Here is a 21,858-nt window from a genome sequence, read left to right on the forward strand (position 1 = left end):
CCTAGGATTCAAACTGTTGGAGGAGTTATGCGGAATAACTATATACCAATAATGAAAGACGGACGGACGGACAGACAGAGGTTAAACATTATGCCCCCAACTTTCAGTTTCGGTAAAGTTGCAGTGGCTTAAAAAAACAGTTTCAATTGGCTGACTCAACAGATCGGTATGACTGGGTAATTTAAATCCATCGGGGTGATCTCGGGTTCCCCAGAAAGGTAAGGAGATTCTGCTCAACGTGTTGCACCCGTCGAGTTATTCGCGAAATTACAAACCGAGTGATTTGGTTTTATTTGGAAGTTCAAATTCGAGTAAAAGATGAAAGTATTATGGTTACGACAACTGGAACATGTTCGTCGTCACATATGAAACAGATATTCCAAAAAGTGTATTTTTCAATTAGTGCGAGGTAGATCAGAGAATTCAATTGATTAAAAGTAAAAGATTGATATTCGTATATATGTTCAAATGATCATTAACGCTAAAAAAAAATCTGAGAATTCTTATTTTATAGTATTGATGCTTTGTCGCTTAGTCCGAGCCCCCCTCCCCGATTTTCCTGTGACTTAAGTGTGGGTTGATTTGAAATGTCTCATTTGTTAACAAAAAAGTATTAGTCTTTTGATCTGTGTCGAGCCTGCGACATCAATGTAGCGGCAGTGAGACACAACAAAAGTGGCGTCATTTCGGGACCTTTTATAGCTTACTATGGGGTATGGGTTTTGCTCATTGTTGAAAACCATACAGTTTTGTTTTAGTTAAATAAAACCGAATTAAACTGTTTTGACATGATCAATTTATTACCTCCATGAAGTGTTTTAAAACTTGGATAAGAGTTTTTCCTCAATATAAGGAAAAAGCATCTACAGAAAAACATTTTTTTAATTTTTTTTTACCAATGAATGTACAGCCGATCAAAATTACGCTTTTACACTGAAAGCAGCAATATCAGGCGAGACACAGCGTTCCGTGGACTATTTTACAAATTTATTATAATACTGCTTCTATTTGTGAACTTCGGATCAAATAACAGGACCAAGTGGTTTGGGGATATCCCAATTATGTCCGAAATACCGGAAATTGTTTGGGTTTTATTTTTTTATTATTGTCTGCCGTCCCCCTTTTTCTTATAAATAACTCTGAACAACCACTTGAACTTTAATTTGAACTTTACTTTTGGCGATACCCATCCAAAGCACATTAAACAAACGACATATTGAAATCTGAAAAAAAAACAGATTTTGTCACATAGTGCATGGTGGCCTTTTGAAGCTGACTATACGGAGTGTTGAAGGCTGTATGGTTGTCTATATATGATTTCTTACATCCACTGCATTAAAACTCTGGTGAATAGTTGTCTCATTGGCAATCACACCACATAAAACTTTATATCAACTCCTATGTTGCGTTTTGTATACTGCAACATTGTTTATTTAGTACGCATATCCCGGAGCCCTCTTTTCGGAAGCCCGAGCAAAAGCCCTTGTTCCGCGATACAAAATTTAATTACAAACTCAAAAAGACATAAAATAGCTCGAATTTCAACTCGAAATCTTAATTATCTAAATGAGACTTAAATTCGAATCTTACTCAAACTCTGTCTCAAGAAGTGACTCAAATTCAAAGTTGTAACTAGAACTTTAATTATAAGCATGAATTGAATTCGAAAACTAACTCAAAGTTTAACTCAAACAGTAACTCGAACTTTAATTTGAACACTAATTAGATGGATGGCCACACGCATTCAAGGCACATACAACATGGAAATCTATCTTAAAATAGAACAGGTTTTTCCGAATAGGTCACGTGGTTTTACCTCATAAAGTAATGGGATAACCACATCAAAGAATGACAAGACCCCATTAAATAATGAAAAAAACACATCAAGTAGTGTAAAATCGTCAAATTTTTAAACATCATTACGTAATGTTAAATTTATATAAAGAATAGACAAATCATCATTACGAAATAACAAAACCACATCATGTAATGAAACAACTACATTACGTTAAGTCACATACACATAAAGTAAAATTAAAACCACATTGACTAATGACATAACCATATTAAATAATGGTGAAACCACATCGAGTAATGACAAAACCATATTGAGTAATGACTAAACTATATCAAGTCAATACGAAACCATATAATGTAATATAGAAATGTAATTAAGTAATGACTATTACCTATTGTGTTATATTAAAACATCATTACGTAATGTCAAAACCATATTAAGTAAAGAAAAATATCATTAAGTAATAATAAAACAAAATAAAGTAATATCAGAGTTCCACGTAAGACAGCTGTGGCGTTCCATAATTTGTCATATTTCTCCTCTTGATTTGTACATGAAAAAAGGTACATTAGACTGAAACCTGTATATGCTAAATGGTTCTCGAAAAAAAAAAACGCTGAGAAAACGTTAGTTATTTGGAAGAAAGATTAGTTAAATGCCATGAAACTAAGTGAACTTCAGTTCAGAATAAAAAACAGAGAGTGTATATGATATATAGTGCCTGTTGGGGTTTGTGTTGTTTATTCTTTAGTTTTCTATGTTGTGTCATGTGTACTATTGTTTTTCTGTTTGTCTTTTTCATTTTTAGCCATGGCGTTGTCAGTTTGTTTTAGATTTATGAGTTTGACTGTCCCTTTGGTATCTTTCGTCCCCCCTTTTTTTGGCCATTCTCCTTATTTAACATAAACGAGAAATAAAACCATGTGACGTAAGGTAATAAAAAATAGCTTCAGAAATACAACAGAATTTACAATTAAAGCCTTTTCGTAACTCCGTAACTCCATATTTATTAGTGAGCCTATAAAAGACCTATATCTATTCTATGATTTATTAGGAAAACGCCATTTAAGTCATATGTCATAAATGATATAAAATTTAAAATATTTTAAATTAATATATGTAGCTCGCTAACCAATATATGAAGCTACCGAAATAATACAACATCATTGTAATGATAGTTGAATGCAGTGAGCAGCAGAAGTTTGGGACGCCACTGTCTGTTTCGTGTCAGAAAAACCAATGAGCAAATTAAACACGAACAAAGTGCACCATTTTGATATTTAAAAACAGAACTATGTGAAAACTAGTATACAGATATGTGAAAAACTTATTTTACTTCATAATGTGTGAACAAATTCGTTTATGAAACAAAAGGCTCTAAAGAGCCTGTATCTCTACCGGAAGTTTGGTTTATATGCATATCAAACAACGGACACTCTCCAACATTGGAGACGAGAATAATCTAAATCATATAAGTCATCACGGGGAAGAAAATTCTCTTTAAATATTAAAGGCTTTCATGATAATAGGCAAAAATGAAAAGAAAATGGTAAAATTTGTCATTTATTGGCAATAACTACTATACAAATTTGTCTAACAGTTTTGACGTATATGGACAATTGGTAGAGCTCATTATGCTGAACATTGTGCTCCTGTCAGAATTTCACAATTTGTTAAAAAAAATTAATAGACAAAACTTGCATTTGACCCCTATGTTCTATTTAAAGCCATGACATCCATGTGGGTTGGTAGGCGTGTTGATCATACACATTTTTAAAACTAGATACTCCCATGATGATTGTAGCCAAGTTTGGTTAAATTTGTAATATTATTTCAGGGGGAAAGATTTTGTAAAAGACTACAAACAATGACAAAAAATTGACAAGAAAGGGCAAAAACTCCTTAAGGGATCAATTGACCATTTTGGTCATATTCACTTATTTGTACATCATTTCTGATAACAGTTTATCTCAATCTATAATGATATTGAAGATAATTACCCAAAACTGGAAAATCTTATTAAAATTACCAATTCAGGGGCAGCATCCAAATAACGGGCTGTCTGATTTGTCTGCAATATAACCGCTTGTCATATTTGATCTTTATGCTTTGGTTTCAGAGATATACGCCAAAATCTACATTTTACCCCTATGTTCTATTTTTTGCAATGGCGGCCATCTTGGTTGGCGGACGGGATCAACGGACTCATTATCTTTTTGCAAATCCCAATGATGATTGTGGTAAAGTTTGGTTAAAATTTGCTCTGTGATTTCAGAGAAGAAGATTTTTGTAAAAGTTAACGACTAGGCTTTTAAGGTCAGGTGAGCCAAAAAAGAATAAATCCAAATACAATCATCTAGTTTGTATTCTTGTAAGTTACTTATTCAAGTATAATATGTCCTTTTCAAAATCTGCCCTGGTGTCACACTGAGACTCCTATATCAAACTAATTCGCAAGCTTCAAGTCGATTGCTCATATAGATTAAGAGTTTTACAAAGGTCGATATGGAAACAAGATAATAGTTATCAAAGGTACCAGGATTATAATTAAGTACGCCAGACGCGCAGTTATTATCTGTTTTCAAATGTAAAGGTGGAAAAATTGAACAATTATCAGACAAGTTGTAGGTATGTCCATTTCCTCCAGTGAAATATGTTTCATTATTACAAAACTCTACTTACATCTTTAAAAACCTAGTATGACAGATTGACAGCGCTATTGTTTTTTGATTCTTTAACAAATTCGTTGTCATTTTGACTTTGACAAAGTGAACATCGTCCTCGTCCGTCGATGTTTTAGAAAAAAAAAGACTATGATAATACTTTACTTTAACAACATCTGATAAATGATTAAGATATATTGTATGTTGTCATTTTTTCAAGGAGAATAACCCATCTTTTCCCGCGGCATATATCGCGTAAGCAAAATAACAGTTTGGGATTCTGCGCGTGAGTAAACTATCCGTGTGAAATTATGCGCTTAGTCAAAATAACTGTTCGAGAATAACTGCGTGGCAAAAATAACTGTTATGGAGCACATTTGCACGTCAAGATAATAAAAAGCGAGAGGCGTAATATCGCTTGTTTACATATAGAAAATATGGTGGCCGCCCTATCAGTAAATGATCATTCTCGGATCTATACATTGGAAGCATTTTGAGACACAAACACTAAAAACGCTACAAAACTACCAAGGTTACGTAAATGTGCTTACATGTGTATGCAATACGTACAAATCTATGAGAATATAAAAAAGAAGATGTGGTATGATTGCCAATGAGACAACTATCCACAAAAGACCAAAATGACACAGACATTAACAACTATAGGTCACCGTACGGCCTTCAACAATGAGCAAAGCCCATACCGCATAGTCAGCTATAAAAGGCCCCGATAAGACAATGTAAAACAATTCAAACGAGAAAACTAACGGCCTTATTTATGTAAAAAAAATGAACGAAAAACAACTATGTAACACATACACAAACGACAACCACTGAATTACAGGCTCCTGACTTGGGACAGGCACATACATTAATAATGTGGCGGGGCTAAACATGTTAGCGGGATCCCAAACCTCCCCCTAACCTGGGACAGTGGTATAACAGTACAACATAAGAACGAACTATAAAAATCAGTTGAAAAAGGCTCAACTCATCAGATGGACAAAAATACAAGTGAAGCCTTTATTTTTCTAGTTACAGCCGAGATATACTTTTACCTCAAAGTTTTATGTTCATTCAAGTGAAAATTACATTTTTGTGTTCAGTTTAGTATAATTTATAACCTTTACTTGATTTACCAATTTTGGGTATTAACCTACCATGAAAGCCAAAATTGTATATTACGTCATTTAATCGAAACAAAATAACTGGACCGGAATAGAAATTACCTGTTATTCCTCCCCCCCCCACTCCATCCCCACCCGCATCTCCCGGGCAAAAGTATTACTTAGTATACAGAACAATTTGTAGTTTTTTGGCTTTGAGCGTTCCTGATGAAGGTAAATCCAGAAAAATTATTAAACGTGTTGTTTTCAGTAATATATTATATACTATGTTTTTGTTACAAAACATATGATAAAATTCCATATACTAATGTTTTACTTACCTGTTGTCTTTTTTCGTATACGTTTGCAGCAAGATCAAAGTGTTTGGCTGTTTCAAGACATCTTGCGGCCTCCTTAGTTTTTCTTGCCTTCAAAAATTTTATAGTTGCGAGATAAAGTTCGTCTTTCTTTTTTGAACTATTTTGAGATTTGAGGGTGGCATTTCGGTAATATTCATATGCATGTGCGATGTCTTCTTTTCTTGTGTCACCTGCAGTATTGAAGCATTGTGCAGCCAGGATATATTTTTTCTTTTGCATGTATTTTTCTCCTTCAGCAATCCATTCTCTTGGTGTAGATTCACATAGGAAAGCTGAAATACAAATATTTGAATATTTTCCCCCATTGTAATTCATATCTATGAACTATATTTCTGAGCTTCTTTTTCGTAATTCTTTACATAGTAATAGTTCATTGTATTTCGATGATATGATTGCGAATCTCAAAACTACAAATCATCATAAAAAGTGTATGTCTAGAATTTCATACCTCAGGAATAAAGAGTAAACCCGTAACGAGAATCTGTGACTCTTGACTAAACCGGTGATTGTTGAAAACTGTTAGTTTAGTTAAAGTTTAATCAATTCTCAGCTGAGCAAATTTGTTCAAGACTGCATGTTAACCTTACACAGGAGTTCACTTGTTTTCGGCTCTGATTGCTAGTTAAGGTATACAAATAAAGGCAACAGTAGTATACCGCTGTTCAAAACTCATAAATCCATGGACAAAAAACAAAATCGGGATAACAAACTAAAACCGAGGGAAACGCATTAAATATAAGAGGAGAACAACGACATAACACTAAAATGTAACACATATAGACAAAATCCCACGAGAATAACAAATATAACATATATATATAACATCAAAACCAAATACATGAATTTGGGATAGACAAGTACCGTGACACGTCTTATCGCAATGTGAATTTACACTCAAAAATAAGAGAAAACAAACGACACAACGTTATAATGTAATACACACAGAAACGAACTATAATATAACAATGACCATATTCCTGACTTGGTACAGGGCATTTTTAAAGGAAAAAATGGTGGGTTGAACCTGGTTTTGTGGCATGCCAAACCTCGCACTTTTATGGCCATGTGAAATATAACATCAAAATGACAACACAGGACTACAATATAAATAAATTGGAGAACACAATTGACAAAGAATCACACGAACAACAGCCAACAAAAGGCAACAAGTTCAAAATTTTAATACGCCAGAAGTGTATTTTGTCCACACAAGACCTATGTGTGACGCACAGATACAAAAGTTTGAAAGCCGAAACGAGTACAAAGTTGAACAGCATCGAGGACCAAAAGATCAAAAAGGTTGTGCCAAAAACGGCAAGGGTTTTCTGTTAAGTTACCAGAAAATCCCTATAATTTAGAGTAATTTATACTTTTGCAAACAGTAAATTTAATAAAATGAATATTCAAAAGATGTACATGATAAAGCTGAAGTATTAACTAATTACAGGAAACAACTGAAATACATTTACATAACCAGACATTTGAAACACAAAAGTAGACACATCCGAATACGTTTAAACCTCTACGCCAAGTGACGTCCTATTTGAAACTGAAAAATGACGAAAAAATGACGTCATTTGAATTAGTAAAACAGAGCATCAAAAAATGAAAAATGACGTCACATAAGAATGAATAAGATAGAATTAGGATTACATGTACAACACATTTCCCTATATTTGAATACAACATGTATAACGCATTTTCCTATATTTGAAGCAGAAATAAGCTTTAATAATTCTAAAATACACAATTCTCCCCAAAAATATAGAAGAACAGTGTTCTAATGTCACACACCGATGCACATATTTGTCTTTCTGATGGCAATGGAATATGACTATTTGTTCCGTTTGTTGATAACGTCTCATGATGGATTTTGTCAGTTTTTATCGACTTCCCCTTTGTAAATTTACTTGGTAGATCGGTATTTTTATTACAACAGCGTTCGCCAATCAAAATGAGAAAAAAAACGCTGAATAGTCAGATATATAATGCCACGAAATGAAATAATGCAAACAATTCAAACGTTAAAAACTTGCTGTCTGATAAATGTACAAAAAATGAACGTAAAATCAATACGACAAACAGCAACAAATATGAACATCACTGAATTACAGTTTCCTGATTTGGAACAGGCACATGCAGAATGTTGATGAGTTTAATTAGTTTGTTTGCGTCATTATCGTGTATTATCGAACCCGTCCAAGACCTTAGTAATTAAAACTTTTGATGTAAATTTTTTAAATAATCTGACAAGAAAAGGAGGCTAGAGAGTGCTTACAATGCAATTTCCAATACATTATATTTTAAAGTGATTAAAACATAGGTAATTGAAACTGATGTTCAAACTCGTCCATTACATAACTGATATAAACTCTTGATATAAGTAGTATCAACATCGGGGAAAAAAATAGAAACAGGAGCCCTTACAAGGCAATTTGTAACAGGCGGCTATCAGTACTGGTTTTTTTTAACACTTTCGAGTAATGGGTAAAATTAATCTTCAATACAAATGCAAAGAAATGTTGCAAGAACTCTACAAAATAAATTGTTAAATACATAATTACACTTCACATCATCGCCTTCTGGAACAACATCAACAAGTTGAAGAGCCTTGAAATATTCAAACATCGGTCTTCTTTTCACCTTATCTTCATCAAATATCCAAACGTTTTGCCTGGCTCTTGTGATTGCCGTGTATAGCTGCTTTAGTTCTGAATTTAATACTTTATGTTGTTTTGGATCAAATGTCAAAGGTCGTGAACCTGAAATATTTTAAAACAGGATTCAGAAACACTAAAAGTACAAGAAACTTATATATATTTTTTTTATAATTCTTTAATAACACAATGTAATGGATATGCTCTCGATGACCATGATACAATACTGCGTAGGAATATTTAGAACTAAACAATCAAACAGCTTAACTATCGCAGTATATTTTTAACTTAAATGGTATGATAAGAACTGCTTGGTTTTTTTTGTAGTTTATGGGGCAAAGCTTTTTAATCGTTGAACTAATGTGATTTCATAGAATGAAATGCGGAAACAAATCATACTTTATGTGCTTTTGGCAACGATAAAACTTTTTAAAAGTCTTTTGATTCTAAATAAAGAGAAGAAGAGAGTTAATCACAACTCTTGTCGAAAAGACTAAAAAACATCATGACAATAACGAAAGACAACTAAAAAAAAAACTGTCCACAAAAAACTATCCAGACAACTAAAGACTACTTTCCACAAATATTAAATAGATATATAGCCTATAAATATTAATTTAAAAAAAAACGACACAAAATCCAAAAATTTCGAATTGCATCGGCTGATAATCATTTAAGTTCATGTGGTTCAAGTGTTACCTGCTGAAATTTGTAAAGCTCTTCTTGATTCTTTATTCGAGTCGTTCTTTGAAAGGTTTTCCAGAAACGATAAAACAACCCTCCATTCCTTTGTAGCCTATAAAATATTTAATGAGTTCAATTAAAAAAAGAAGAAAAAAAACTTTCAAATGTAAAGTTTGTAAATGAAATATATTGAAAAGTTAACGTCACAATTTTGTAAAATCAATAAAATAATTTGCTTATTTATGGCTTTGGATTTCCTAAAATTCTTTTTTTTTAATGAAAATATTAATACTGTAATAAATTCCGTATAGTAAAAGGAAATACGTGTTTAACGTAAAGCAGTGGTGATTTGATCAAATATGTTCGCTACCGCAGTCAGAAAAGTTAGGAACGAGTAGTGTGCTGTTGCGTATGATATTTATTTTCAATAAAGTTTATAGGTTGGTCGTTTGCAAACATGGTAAAAAATGTTTTCATTTTTAGAAAACAGCTTTAAACAGTTTATCTATAAGTTTTCAATATACACGTAAACATGATGTTGAACGGTATTATGTAAACGCCTATATATATTGGCTACTATGCATTCTCCCGTATTTACTTTTGTATACAAACTGATTAAAACAGATTATATATAACAAGATTTAATGAATAACTGTTAAAAACGACATTATATACCTCTGAATCGGTAAATAAGTTATATAACAGAACATCATCGAATTCCAATCCCTTTGCCTCGTATAATGTAAGCACTAAACCACTTTTCATTTCCTCTGGAATATTGTCACGTGACTTGTCATTTACCACTAAGATCACTTGATGTGCACCAAATTCAATTTTTGAAGTTTCTCGTTTGTTGTTACACAAAATGAGACTAAGCTGATCAGAAGAAACTGTCTCAAGGAGAACTGGATTTGGTCCTTCAAATAAACATTGATCACTTGGAAGACTGTCGAAGGAATCAGGAAACAAGTCTTTTAGAATATCAAGTACGCTTGTTGCCAGCGCTGTAATTCCTGAATGTGATCTATAGTTGTGCGGAAGTTCGTATATACGATGTGGTAGAACAGAAACGCCGACAGTGTTAAACTGAAAATATGAAAGCTCATATTAAAACGTTTATATTTGGTATAAATCCTAGAAAACTTCTGATGTTTGAAAAACAATCAATACTAGCAATAATTTGTTTGGTGTTACACAAAATATATAAATATTATCAATAAGGAAATTTATAAAGTTATACAATTCAATTCTTTTTCTTAAATTCAACAATAGCCTTCATTTCAATTTAGATATAGAAAATAATGCATTAGTATAACGCATCACGAATGAGAATAGAAAATAGCACGAGATAGAATCATAAGTAATGTATTCCATACTTTTACTTTATAATGCACGAACAGATCTTTCTGCAGACAATTACTAGTAGCATTTGCTGCTATTGAATTCGTTCTAATCAGGGCTGTTTATGAATTGAAAAAGATATATAATAAGTCAACACTTTCATCTCGATTCTGTAGAATATATATTATATATTATTTGCTGTCTAAAATTAAAAAAACAGATATAGGTTGTTGCATTTCAAAACTGAAAGTCACTGCAAAATGGCAAAATTTAAACGGAAAGTCGCTAATCAAATCAACAGCTCAAACAACTCAAAAGAATTGATAACAGCTGTAATTTTACTAAGTTGGTACAGGCATTTTCTTAAGTAGAAAATGATGGTTTTAACATAGTTTTATAGCTAGCTAAATCTCTCACTTGTCGCAGCAAAGAACAGACATCGGTAGTAGACATACATGATACAATAAATCGAATTAACATTTAAAATTATTCGACATACTAATGTTTTCAAAAGCTGAAATCATAGATGCCCTTTATCAGATTTGAAAGAATGTTTTTTACTTTTTTTATTATCAGCTGTTTGTTTATCGAGTGTCAATGCTGTGTCTTTTGAATAACAGTAGTAAGTCGTGCGTGCTTAATCTTTGGCATGAGATATATTATAGATGCATTTTATAAAATTGTGAATAAATGCAACAGAAACTATTCAAATGTGTGATCCTATTACATGATTAGAATACTACTGGCGTTCCCAATGTACCAATAAAGCAATATGGCCATGAAAGTAGGGAATGATTGGTTTATCGGAGCATCTTACATTATTTGATCATGTATTTAGTGTTGACTGATATTAACAGATGCGAAATTATCTCAACATCTACATTGATTTAAGTGCTGGTTCTTGTATGACTCATTTCATACCTTGTGCCGATGAATTTTCCTCGTCTTCTTTTCTATGATGTTAACTTATCCTATTCATAAATTTGCGTTTTTCTAAAAAGTATTTGGTACACTTAAACAGCACTGTTATATAAAAATATAATAGACTTCATACATGAGACGAATGATAATTTGATTTGTTCTTTTTCTATATGTATTGAAATTAAAAACTTACCGGTAAGTCCTTGCTGGCGTAACGAAAAAGACTGACTAAATCTTTAAAACGGAAGGATATTCCTTTCATTATACTTTGTGCTGTGTCACCAGTCACAAACATACCATGCGGACTTTCACAAAGTTTAATAAGTAGAAACAGTTCAGCCTGGGCAAAGTCTTGTGCTTCATCGACATATATTTCATGTACTTTCCATTTTGGAATGTTTTCTTTGCAAAATCTCTGAAACAAGTTTCGAACTAGATCTGTTTGATCGAACATATGTCTGTTTTGACGAATACTTTCATACTCGAGAAAAATATGATACAGTATTTCTCTGTCATCGACAAAAGCAGGTGCTTGCTTCTTTCCTATTTCAAAATATTTGATTTTATTCAAATACTTTCCGTCCGAGATTGCTTCATAAGACCCTTTGATAATAGACATTATTTCTGTCCAAACTAATGACGGATGATACTTTCTTTGATGTTTCTTAAATTTCCAAATAAGGCGAGGCCATATTATAGCTTCAAATACTTCATAGGTTACTTCTCGTCTAGGATCAATTTTGATCGTACGAGTTCTCTTGTTTTCATGGAGTGTAATATGTTGGTCCAATTCCTCTTCATCTTCGTCACTTTCGCTTTCATCACTATACTCGCTATCAAATTCATCATCTAGAATTGTTTGCATATCATCGATGTCCGTCCATCCTTGTATTTCAGACTTTAGACTCCCGTCAATATGTCTATCGAAATAGTATGGAGGTCCCAAGGTAGCATCAAGCATTAACCAAAAATGTTTAGCAGTAATAAACAATGGGTACTCATGTTCCGTAATATCCTGCAAACGATTTGGAAAATCTTCATCTCTCAGTTTGAACACCTTTGACGTCTTCTCATCACCATCGATAAAACTTTTGAAATTTTTCTGCACTTCCCTGCAAAGCATTCCATTTTTCGATATGAACATCTGGCGTAATTCCTCTGTATGTTCATCAAAGCTTCTTGATTTGTTTTCCTCTTCTTCAATTGACAGTAAAGTTAGTTTATCATTTTCTTGTGTTAAATATGCACTTTCATTGAAATTGGCTTCAATGCTATCTTCAGTGCTGTCATTTGTACTTGCTTCAACTTTGGTAGTAAGAGATTTTGCATCAAAGCAAGCTCCCCTTTCATTTAAATTATTCTCAGAGTTGATTTCGTTGTTATCCGAATTTAACTTTTCTGTTATGGCGCAGTCATTTATTGAAACTTGTTCTTTAGGATTACACGTTTCTGTTATTTCACCCTTCCCCTCTGGAAAAAAGAGCAACTTTTATCAAAGTCTTCCTCGATATAACGTTGCGACAAAGTTGAAGTCCAAATTATATTCATGCAAAATCGAAATTTGTGAAAAAAAAGTAAGGCAAGGATACAAAATGTCTTTTTTTTGTTAATCCATTGAAATACAGGCAGACATTTCTATATCAAACAAAAGAATGCAAAAAATAAATTAAGAGTATTATAACGCACTGTATAAACTTAAAATCTCGGATTTTTAGACTCTATATGAAAATTATTTATGATTTCTTTGGACGTTTTTTCTACAAAAAATAATTAGTGACACTAGAATAAAAAAAAGTTACAAAGGCCATATAAGGTACCAAGTTAAAAAGCATTGGAAGCCAAGATTCCAAGAGGTATTACAAATACAGATAATATGATCAATTCCTGGTGTAGAAAATCTTCAGTATTTCTAAAAATTAAAAGTGTCGTTAATTGTTAATTAACAATTATGACCTTACCAAGGATAGTTCATGTCAAAACTGAAGAACTGACTATTGGGATGATGATGGTCTCCGAGAGGGAACATCCACAAGCAGTTTCATTGACCAATAAAATTGATTTTAATAAACGCATCATAAATGCAAGGATTCAAATTTTGAACGTCAGACGCGCGTTTTGTCAATAAAAGACACATCAGTTACATTCGAATAAAAAAAGTGTAAAAAAAAACCAAATTAAAGATAAAGTTAATGTTTATTCAGAAACCAAAATATTCTACCAAATAAAACTAAAAAATGCTCTCCTTTCTGAATAGAGTTAGTTGGCTATTTGTATATTTTGGCAATAAGAATGTTACTATGTTACATTTGATAAATTTGTCAAGAAGACAATTAACATGATTAAAGAAACCATAAAGGAAACTGGTATTAATTCCAAAAAGAGCGAGACTGGATGCATCAACAGAGTAAGGATTTTTTGTAATGAGTGCATATCCCGCCATACGAATCCATTCTCAGTTAAAAATGTCACAATCGCAGTATCAACGACTGAGATAACAAGATGAATATAAACTTATTTTTAAAACCAACCAATACAACACGGTCATAAGAATATTGTTTTTATTGATGTAAATATTTGTTTTGTCAGCAGCCAATTAAAATCCTACTCAATATTATTTCATACACAACTGCACATTCACGGATCTACAATCTGTCGATACCTGTATATAAGCATTGCACAATATCATGTTTTTCTCTAAATGTAAATAATATATTTACACTGAATCCATAGAATGTTCGATGTATACTGATTAATATTTTAGTTTTAGACACATGATTTTTTATCAGTTGTGATTGGTGCTGAACGAGCTGTTGGTTTAACAATTTTAATCGTTTGCTCTTATGTTGACCTGTTACACTACTGTCCCAGATTGGGGGATGGTTCGGAAAACTATTAAACATTGCCACGTTCTGTATGTGCATGACCCAAGTCCAGTGCCTGTAGTTAAGTGGTTGTTGTTGGTTCGTGTTTGTCATATTTGTCATTCATTCAATTGTTCTCTTACAAATTCGACCGTTACCTTTCTCATTTGAATTGTTTCAAAATATTCAAGTCGGGCCGACTATATATTTTTTTTAATTGCCGAAAACTGCCTATACTTGCTTACAGCCAATTCATTTGAAATCTGGTGGATACTTCTCACATTGGCAACCGTACCACATCTCCTTATTTTTACACGCAACCGTTGATTCTTAAATACACAGTACAAGGAATCCTGTATGTGGTCAAAATCTTTTGTACCAATATAAATATATTGAATGATTTATTTTTTAACATATCTGGTATCGTATATTGAAATAACCATTAATTCAACAGATTGAGAAAAAAATAAAGGATTGAATACCTGTTGTCTTTAGACTCAATAAATCTCCAATATGAAAACCATGTTTATGCGAGTTAATCTGGCCAATATTTGTGACATAGGAATTTCAAACACTCATTAAAGGCTTTTTATATGAAATTGTGATCATTTGGTCAATTGTCAATGTGTGTCCGGAGAATTCTGCTAACGCGTGATGCCTAATTACTTGTTATGCAGTATAAACAACTGAAAAGGAGTAAGACAATGGGTGTTCGATGTAGTGCTGTAACTGCATCCGAGATAGCCCTGGTATATTGGTTGGGTGTGTTGCTCATTCTTTTAGTTTTCTATGTTATGTTTTATTAACTGCTGTATGTCTTGCCCTTTTTTCTTTTTTGCCATGGCGCTGTCAGTTTATTTTCGAACTATGGGCCCCATTTTATATCATTTGCCTCTCTATCGAACAAAAGTACAACTTGTTAGCCTTATAAGTCTAACTCAGAGGATAGAGTACACCTGTGTGTCCTCGATGTCATAGAATCCTGCTGACAGAAACAAAACATTATGTCAAAATAAAACTATATCATTTAAATTCGTATTACCATGTACTGATAAACAGCTAGAGTCATCTGTATTTTCGCTTTGTATTTCTTCTAGTGTTGCTTCGTCCATAATATTTCTATGCCAAAACTGTTGAAACCTGTACCAAAGGCGATAAACACAGCACGTTGTTTTGCCTGTCCCACTTCGACCAATCAAAACTATTGGAGCGTTGAATGGCAAATTTGTAATCTGGTATTCAACATCTGTGACTCGAAAAGGGAACTCTCCTTTCATTTGGTGCAAAACGTTTGATGCAACATTGGATGAAAATGTATAAAACTTAATAGTACTGTACTCAGTTTCCTTTGGACTTGCAGGAGGAAAAAAAGATATTTCACCACCGGACTTTTCTTTATCGTTACCTGACTCGACATAAATGTTTGGTAACTTTAAATTGCGGTTGTCACTATATTTGTTTTGGCGTTTATTTAAATCAATCAATGGTTCTTGCATACCACATATCTTAATTTTTTTCTGAATACGACATGTAGCTCCTTTTTCATGCGACTTCTTAATTGAACTAACAATTCTTTCCACAGCTTGATGGATGTTTTTATGTTCCATTACAACTTCCCATACTCTAATAATGTCTGTGTATATATTCTGAGGTTTTGTGCATTGCTTTGTAAGTCGAGGTGAAAATTGTTTACCTTCTTCCCATATCAGTCTACTTGCAGAAGATATTTTGGACTCGTATAGTTTAACACTTTCAGTACCTGTCATTAACTGCTTGAACAACTTTTTTGAGTAAATCCCGGAGGCCAGCGAATCGATTATCTTAACAATTCGTCGCTTAAACACTGGTAAAATACGATTACTTTGAAGACTTTTCAAAACACCCGATGTGCATTCAACTTCCCATGGTTTCCTTTCTAAAGTATCTTGAGTGAACTAAAAAACATTATTACGTTTTTTTCATAAGCTCAATAAATTTCAAATCATTTTTTGACTTTTCAACTATGAGCATGTCTTACTTTGATGGAATGACTTTGTAGAATAACAAAAATAAGCATGGGTCAGTTGTATCACATAAAACAATAACACTTGTCCTCTTTAAGAAGACAAATATAATAATGTTGTTTCCTCATAAGAAACGAATGCTGCACGAATTTTAAACATCCTGTGGTTTTACATAATCGACATTTTGTTTATTTTTTACACGTTTGTTTTTCGTTCATTTTTTGTACATAAGTTAAGGCCGTAAGTTTTCTCGTTTGAATTGTTTTACATCGTCATTTCGAGATCTTTTATAGCTGACTATATGGTATGGGCTTTGCTTTTTGTTGAAGGCCGTACGGTAACCTATATATGTTACTTTCTGTGTCATTTTGGTCTCATGTGGAGAGGTGTCTCTTTGGCAATCATACCACATCTACTTTTTGATATAGAACGTTTCTGACAAAGGAAAATTCAGAAAAGCGCTTTGGCCGCATTCAATCCAGAAAGGGGTGTTTTCATATTTATGTTAAAAGGCAAACGAAACTAAAATATACTCCAATTTCTTATTTTGTGAATGGAATTATTCCAAAGGTCTTCATTTGAAAAGTGTTTCATAACTTAAATATGCATTTTAGTCATAAATGACAAAACGAAATAGCATTTTCAGTGAAAATATTATATAGATACTATAAGTTTACACGGACCTGGTTTCTATATCATTCCACTTATTTCAACAACGATAACCTTTTAACATACCTCAAACTCCACCCTGTCCAATTCTGATTCTTCAATATCTTCACTTCCTATTATTCTTCCTGGCTAAAAATGAAAAATTCATTGAGTAAGTACAATCAGATATCTGGTATGAAAATTAGAGACACTGAAATTAACATTTCAGTTGGCTGATGATACCACTTGTTTTCTGAAAAGTGTATTTTCTGCGCAAATTTTATTGGATTCCTTCAAAGATTTTCAGAAGTGTTCAGCGTTTAGAGGTTTTTTTCTAAAACCGAAGCAACATACATTGGGAGAAATAAATTTAACAAAGAAGGTTCCCTTCCTATTAAGTGGACAGATAGTTTTAGAACCTTATTTTTGTAATTTAATGATGTTGAAGAAATGGTTAAATCTGATAGTTGTCCATTCGTTTGAAGCGTTACATCATTTGATTTTGCCATTTGATTAAGGAATTTCCGTTTTGAATTTTCCTCGGAGTTCAGTATTTTTATAATTTTACTTTTTAGACTTATTGTAGCATATTAATCTATTGCAATAAAAAATCATAATATCTTATTAAATTTGTAGATTTAGCTAACAAAGTCCTTATATTTGTATACAGTAACCTTCGAATGTAGTTTTGACGTTGAATAAGCTACAATTAAAATTTGCTTGCTAGTCCCTCTCTGAAATTACCATTAGATAACTCTGGTTCACAATCAATCTATCATCAAGGGAAGATAAATAATTCGATTTTCATTCATAGTCTTTTTCTAAAATGATGAACGGTTCTATGTATTGGTATGTTATCATTTTAAACGTTTCAAATTTATGAAATTATATTCGTACATCAATGTTTTTGATACACCAATAACAAAAACTGAAATATATTGAATTGATACATTTTGTAATTATTCAAATATATATCAGAAACCTAAACTTAATTATAAAAAAAATGAACCTGTTAAGGGGAGACAAAACTCGCATAACTTTTTCGAATTAGCTCGAGCCACTTGACTTACATAGCTCAAAACTAACGTTTTTACACAATATTTAAATAAAGTAGTTAAAGATTATTCGCTTCTCAAAGTGTAAGACGCAATAAAAATCGTATGCTTGCACCATCTAACCGAAATACGGATTTAATTAAGTCCTGAACATTGTGACATTTCTTCGTTTTTTTTTTATTATCAAAACCGGTTTTAAAAAAATCACAAGTACGAGTTAAGATCCGACTAAATACCTATTTCCCGATATGGTCAGGTAAATTTGCTACGTATTGGAATGAATACTAGTAATTAAAATGTGAAAGGTCAAAAACCTTTCCTTGATTTGTAAAATTGTATTTCATAAATCAATTGCAATATCGAAGCTTATTTATGTCATTTCATCTACTCATGTACCAAGATCTTATGTAATTAAAATACATCGTGATATCAACAGTTATCTATGGAATTGTGGTACTCCGGAAGTTAAATTGGAAGTTATTCAATAGTCTCCTAGCGAGGGGGGGGGGACTAAAAGCCTGAAGCTTTGAATTAAAGCTGTTATCATTTCGTATTATGTGGGTAAAACAATTTCTTTTAGAACTTGATTCCAAATGGAAACATACTTCCAAAGCATTCTTCCCTCTTTTTATCGGAATTATGTATAAGCAGAAGTGAATTTTAGTTTTTAGATTGAAAAGCACCTATTTTTTTTATAAAGAAGTGTTATCAACTTGGAAACGTTTCAATGGGATTATCAATCCGTCAGATGCTTTTCATTTTAGAAAATAATTTATTTGGTTTAAGTCTTTTATCAAAGATGACAGAACGAGTGTTTTTTTTTCAGATCTTGGTACAAGAAAGGCGCAAGAGGTTCATTGATGATATTGTAGATGATAATGGCGATTTTGTTTGTCTCATTGCGTTCTCAACCCAAAGTATAAAAGAGGGACGAAAGATACCAAAGGGACAGTCAAACTCGTAAATCTAAAACAAACTGACAATGACATGGCTAAAAATAAAAAAGACAAAAAAAAAAGCACACATGCCACAACATAGAAAACTAAAGAATAAACAATACGAACCCCCCCCCCCCCAAAAAAAAACTACCTGTAGACATTCTTTTCATTAAACTTGCTGCCACCAGCTCAGTAGTTCGTCGGTCTTTGTCTTGCTAGTCATGACAAAGTCAGTCTGTTTTCGACTTGTGTTACTTGTTGTGTCTCTTTTTTGTTAACTGTGAATACATTTGGATTGGAATTTTGAGTATTTTGTCTCTTTATTATTTGTTATTGGTTTTTCCTTCAGATCTACCTTGTCAATTTATTTCCAACAAATTTACAAGAGTAATACAACCAAATAATAGTCATTTCTGGTTGCAATGGAAAAGGGCCGAAAAATATCCCTTGAATTTGACAGTTGTCGGAAAGGAACCCTACGTTTACTTGCAGTAAATGATTTATGATTCTTAAACATATATTTTGGGTGTTTCTAAGCACAGTTATTTTGTTATATGTTTTTTTTATATAAATTTTGGAAACTTGAGGGTCCATGGGCTAAAGCCTGTTCACAGAAAAAAAATGATTGGTTAGTTTCCAGCGATGATTAATTTCTTTTATGCAGCGAAATATTTTGTGAAATTTTGTGTATAGTTCTGGACAGGAAAAAATTTAATCATGCAGAGTATTGTTTTATTTGAATCACAGATAAATTCTGCACGTTTGTTTGAAAACTGCAAATTTAACAAAGAATAACAGGGTCAATCAATTGTGGTATTACATCTTCCACAGTGTAACCGTCTGTTGAACTATATATATTACACCAATGTTTAGGGTTGAGTGCTTTCAAAAATCTTTTACCCCGTCTCATTTTTTTTATGACAAGGGTCTAATTTCAAGGTCTAATTTCAAGGTAGATGTCTGCTCTATATGTATATTGTTTTTATCTATTGTTCGTTTATAAATCCGGTAGTTGTTTTTTTCGTTTAAATTGTTTCATATTTTGTCATTTCGAAGAATTTTCAGCTCTGTTTTTTCTATCATTGTTGAAGACCATATGGTGACCTGAAATTGATGATATCCACGTTATTTTGACTCTGATTGATAGTTGTCTTATTTTTTTCATAACAAATCTGCTGTTTGAGTTATGATAGTGTATTAAATAGTTTGATAACGACAGAAAGAGAGTACTTATAAACAGAATAATGGTGAGGCTCTGCTAATCATTTTATCCTTTTCGTGTCGAATGATCAGAGACACATAACTGTACATCGGCAAAAAAGTCCCTTTCTAAAATTATTGTGATTATGAGAAGCTTATTTACTACTATGAGGAAATGATTTTCAACCCACCAATAATGAATAAAGCGGATTTTCGACCATTTACCTTTTCCTTTTACGGGTCTTTAGAATTCTTTTGTAAATACTTCTATTTAGGAGTTTTATTTCATTTAAAATATCAGTTCAAGTTTCATATAATCGGGTGAAGTTCTTAAGCTTATTTTAATATAAGTTCGTGAATGATGAAGTAACACATTATGAATGTATTGTGTTCTAAGCTCTTAACTGGGTATACCTTCATGAAACTAGGATTATATTTGTTGAAAGAGGAAGAACACCTTTTTCTACATGATTCACTCGTCAAATTATCTAGAAATCAAAACCCAGTAGTAAAAATTTGAAATGACAATATGAGTAGTATCACTTACATCTGTTTCTTTGCTTGGTTCCATACTCAACTGTTCCCATTTTGCAGTTTTCTGACTAATTGAACTTATTAGCTTTTCTATTTGTGAGAGATAAGATTCCTGTGTCTTCTCTGGTTGCTTTATAGTCGTGCATTCCAACGTGTTTTCTCTTTGCTTTACCTCCTCTTGAACACTAGGTATTTGAACTGTCTGTTGGTCGTTTAACTTTTTCAGTTCTACATAAGTTTGGATTTTACTTCTGTCGTATTCCATTGCTTTCTGGAGAATTTTATAGCGTGCATCACCCACCCTAAGATAATCAAGAGGAAACTTTCCGTCCTTGTTCTGTACTTTACATGGTACATGTTTCTGTTGTAAGATTTCAGCCATTTGCCTTTGCAGGTTGTTACATTTATCTTTGACAACTAAGTGAAAAAGTGTATCCCCATTTCTGTCCTGCTGTTTTGGATCCAAAGTCTTATATTGATCTGGATACTTTGAATACAATTCCATACATCTTTTAAAAATGCAGAAATTCCCTGTAAATAGAACACAGTTGATAAATAAATCACCAACGTTGACAATATACGAATTCGTAGTCAATGTAAGTTACTGTTCATATAACTTCCATAACTATCAAATAAATATATACATTGTTAAACGAACCTGGAGATCGTTGTTTTCTTAAATAAATACTAACCTGGGTCCTTGTGCAATCCCAGAATAAGTGCAGAATGAATTGGAGTACTACAGGAATCAATATTCAAGTATTGAGGATCGCAATGATGGTCACAGATCAGAGTTTTGAGCAGGCGATACCGTTGACTTGCAACAGCAGCTTTAATACAATGCTTGCCATCTACAAGTTAAAAAGGTAATAGTAAATAGTTATCAAGGCTTATAATTTGATATGTCAGACGCGCGTTTCGCCTACATGAGAATCATCAGTGACGCTCAGATCAAAATAGTTAGTAAACCAAAACAGATACATAGTTGAAGAGCAATGAGAACCCCAAATTTCAATGTTATCACTTAATAAACATACTGATCAGCAGTTATCACGATTTTTCTCGATCA

At 32.5% G+C, this 21,858-nt stretch overlaps 1 protein-coding gene across 1 annotated transcript in view; it reads right to left on the bottom strand.

The window, feature by feature from the left end:
* LOC143075525 (TPR and ankyrin repeat-containing protein 1-like) overlaps positions 1-21,858 on the bottom strand; it is a 41,472-nt gene that overhangs the window by 16,681 nt on the left and 2,933 nt on the right. Inside the window, exons 2-10 of the mRNA XM_076250966.1 lie at positions 21,482-21,640; positions 20,803-21,320; positions 17,150-17,212; positions 15,454-16,345; positions 11,744-13,020; positions 9,964-10,374; positions 9,304-9,400; positions 8,512-8,709; positions 5,909-6,219 (exon numbers count right to left, since the gene is read on the bottom strand). Of these exons, the coding sequence (XP_076107081.1) occupies positions 5,909-6,219; positions 8,512-8,709; positions 9,304-9,400; positions 9,964-10,374; positions 11,744-13,020; positions 15,454-16,345; positions 17,150-17,212; positions 20,803-21,320; positions 21,482-21,640 (3,926 nt within the window). The remainder of the gene's footprint in view (positions 1-5,908; positions 6,220-8,511; positions 8,710-9,303; positions 9,401-9,963; positions 10,375-11,743; positions 13,021-15,453; positions 16,346-17,149; positions 17,213-20,802; positions 21,321-21,481; positions 21,641-21,858) is intronic.

Source organism: Mytilus galloprovincialis, chromosome 1 (genome assembly GCF_965363235.1).
Source record: "Mytilus galloprovincialis chromosome 1, xbMytGall1.hap1.1, whole genome shotgun sequence".
Lineage (NCBI taxonomy): Eukaryota > Metazoa > Mollusca > Bivalvia > Mytilida > Mytilidae > Mytilus > Mytilus galloprovincialis.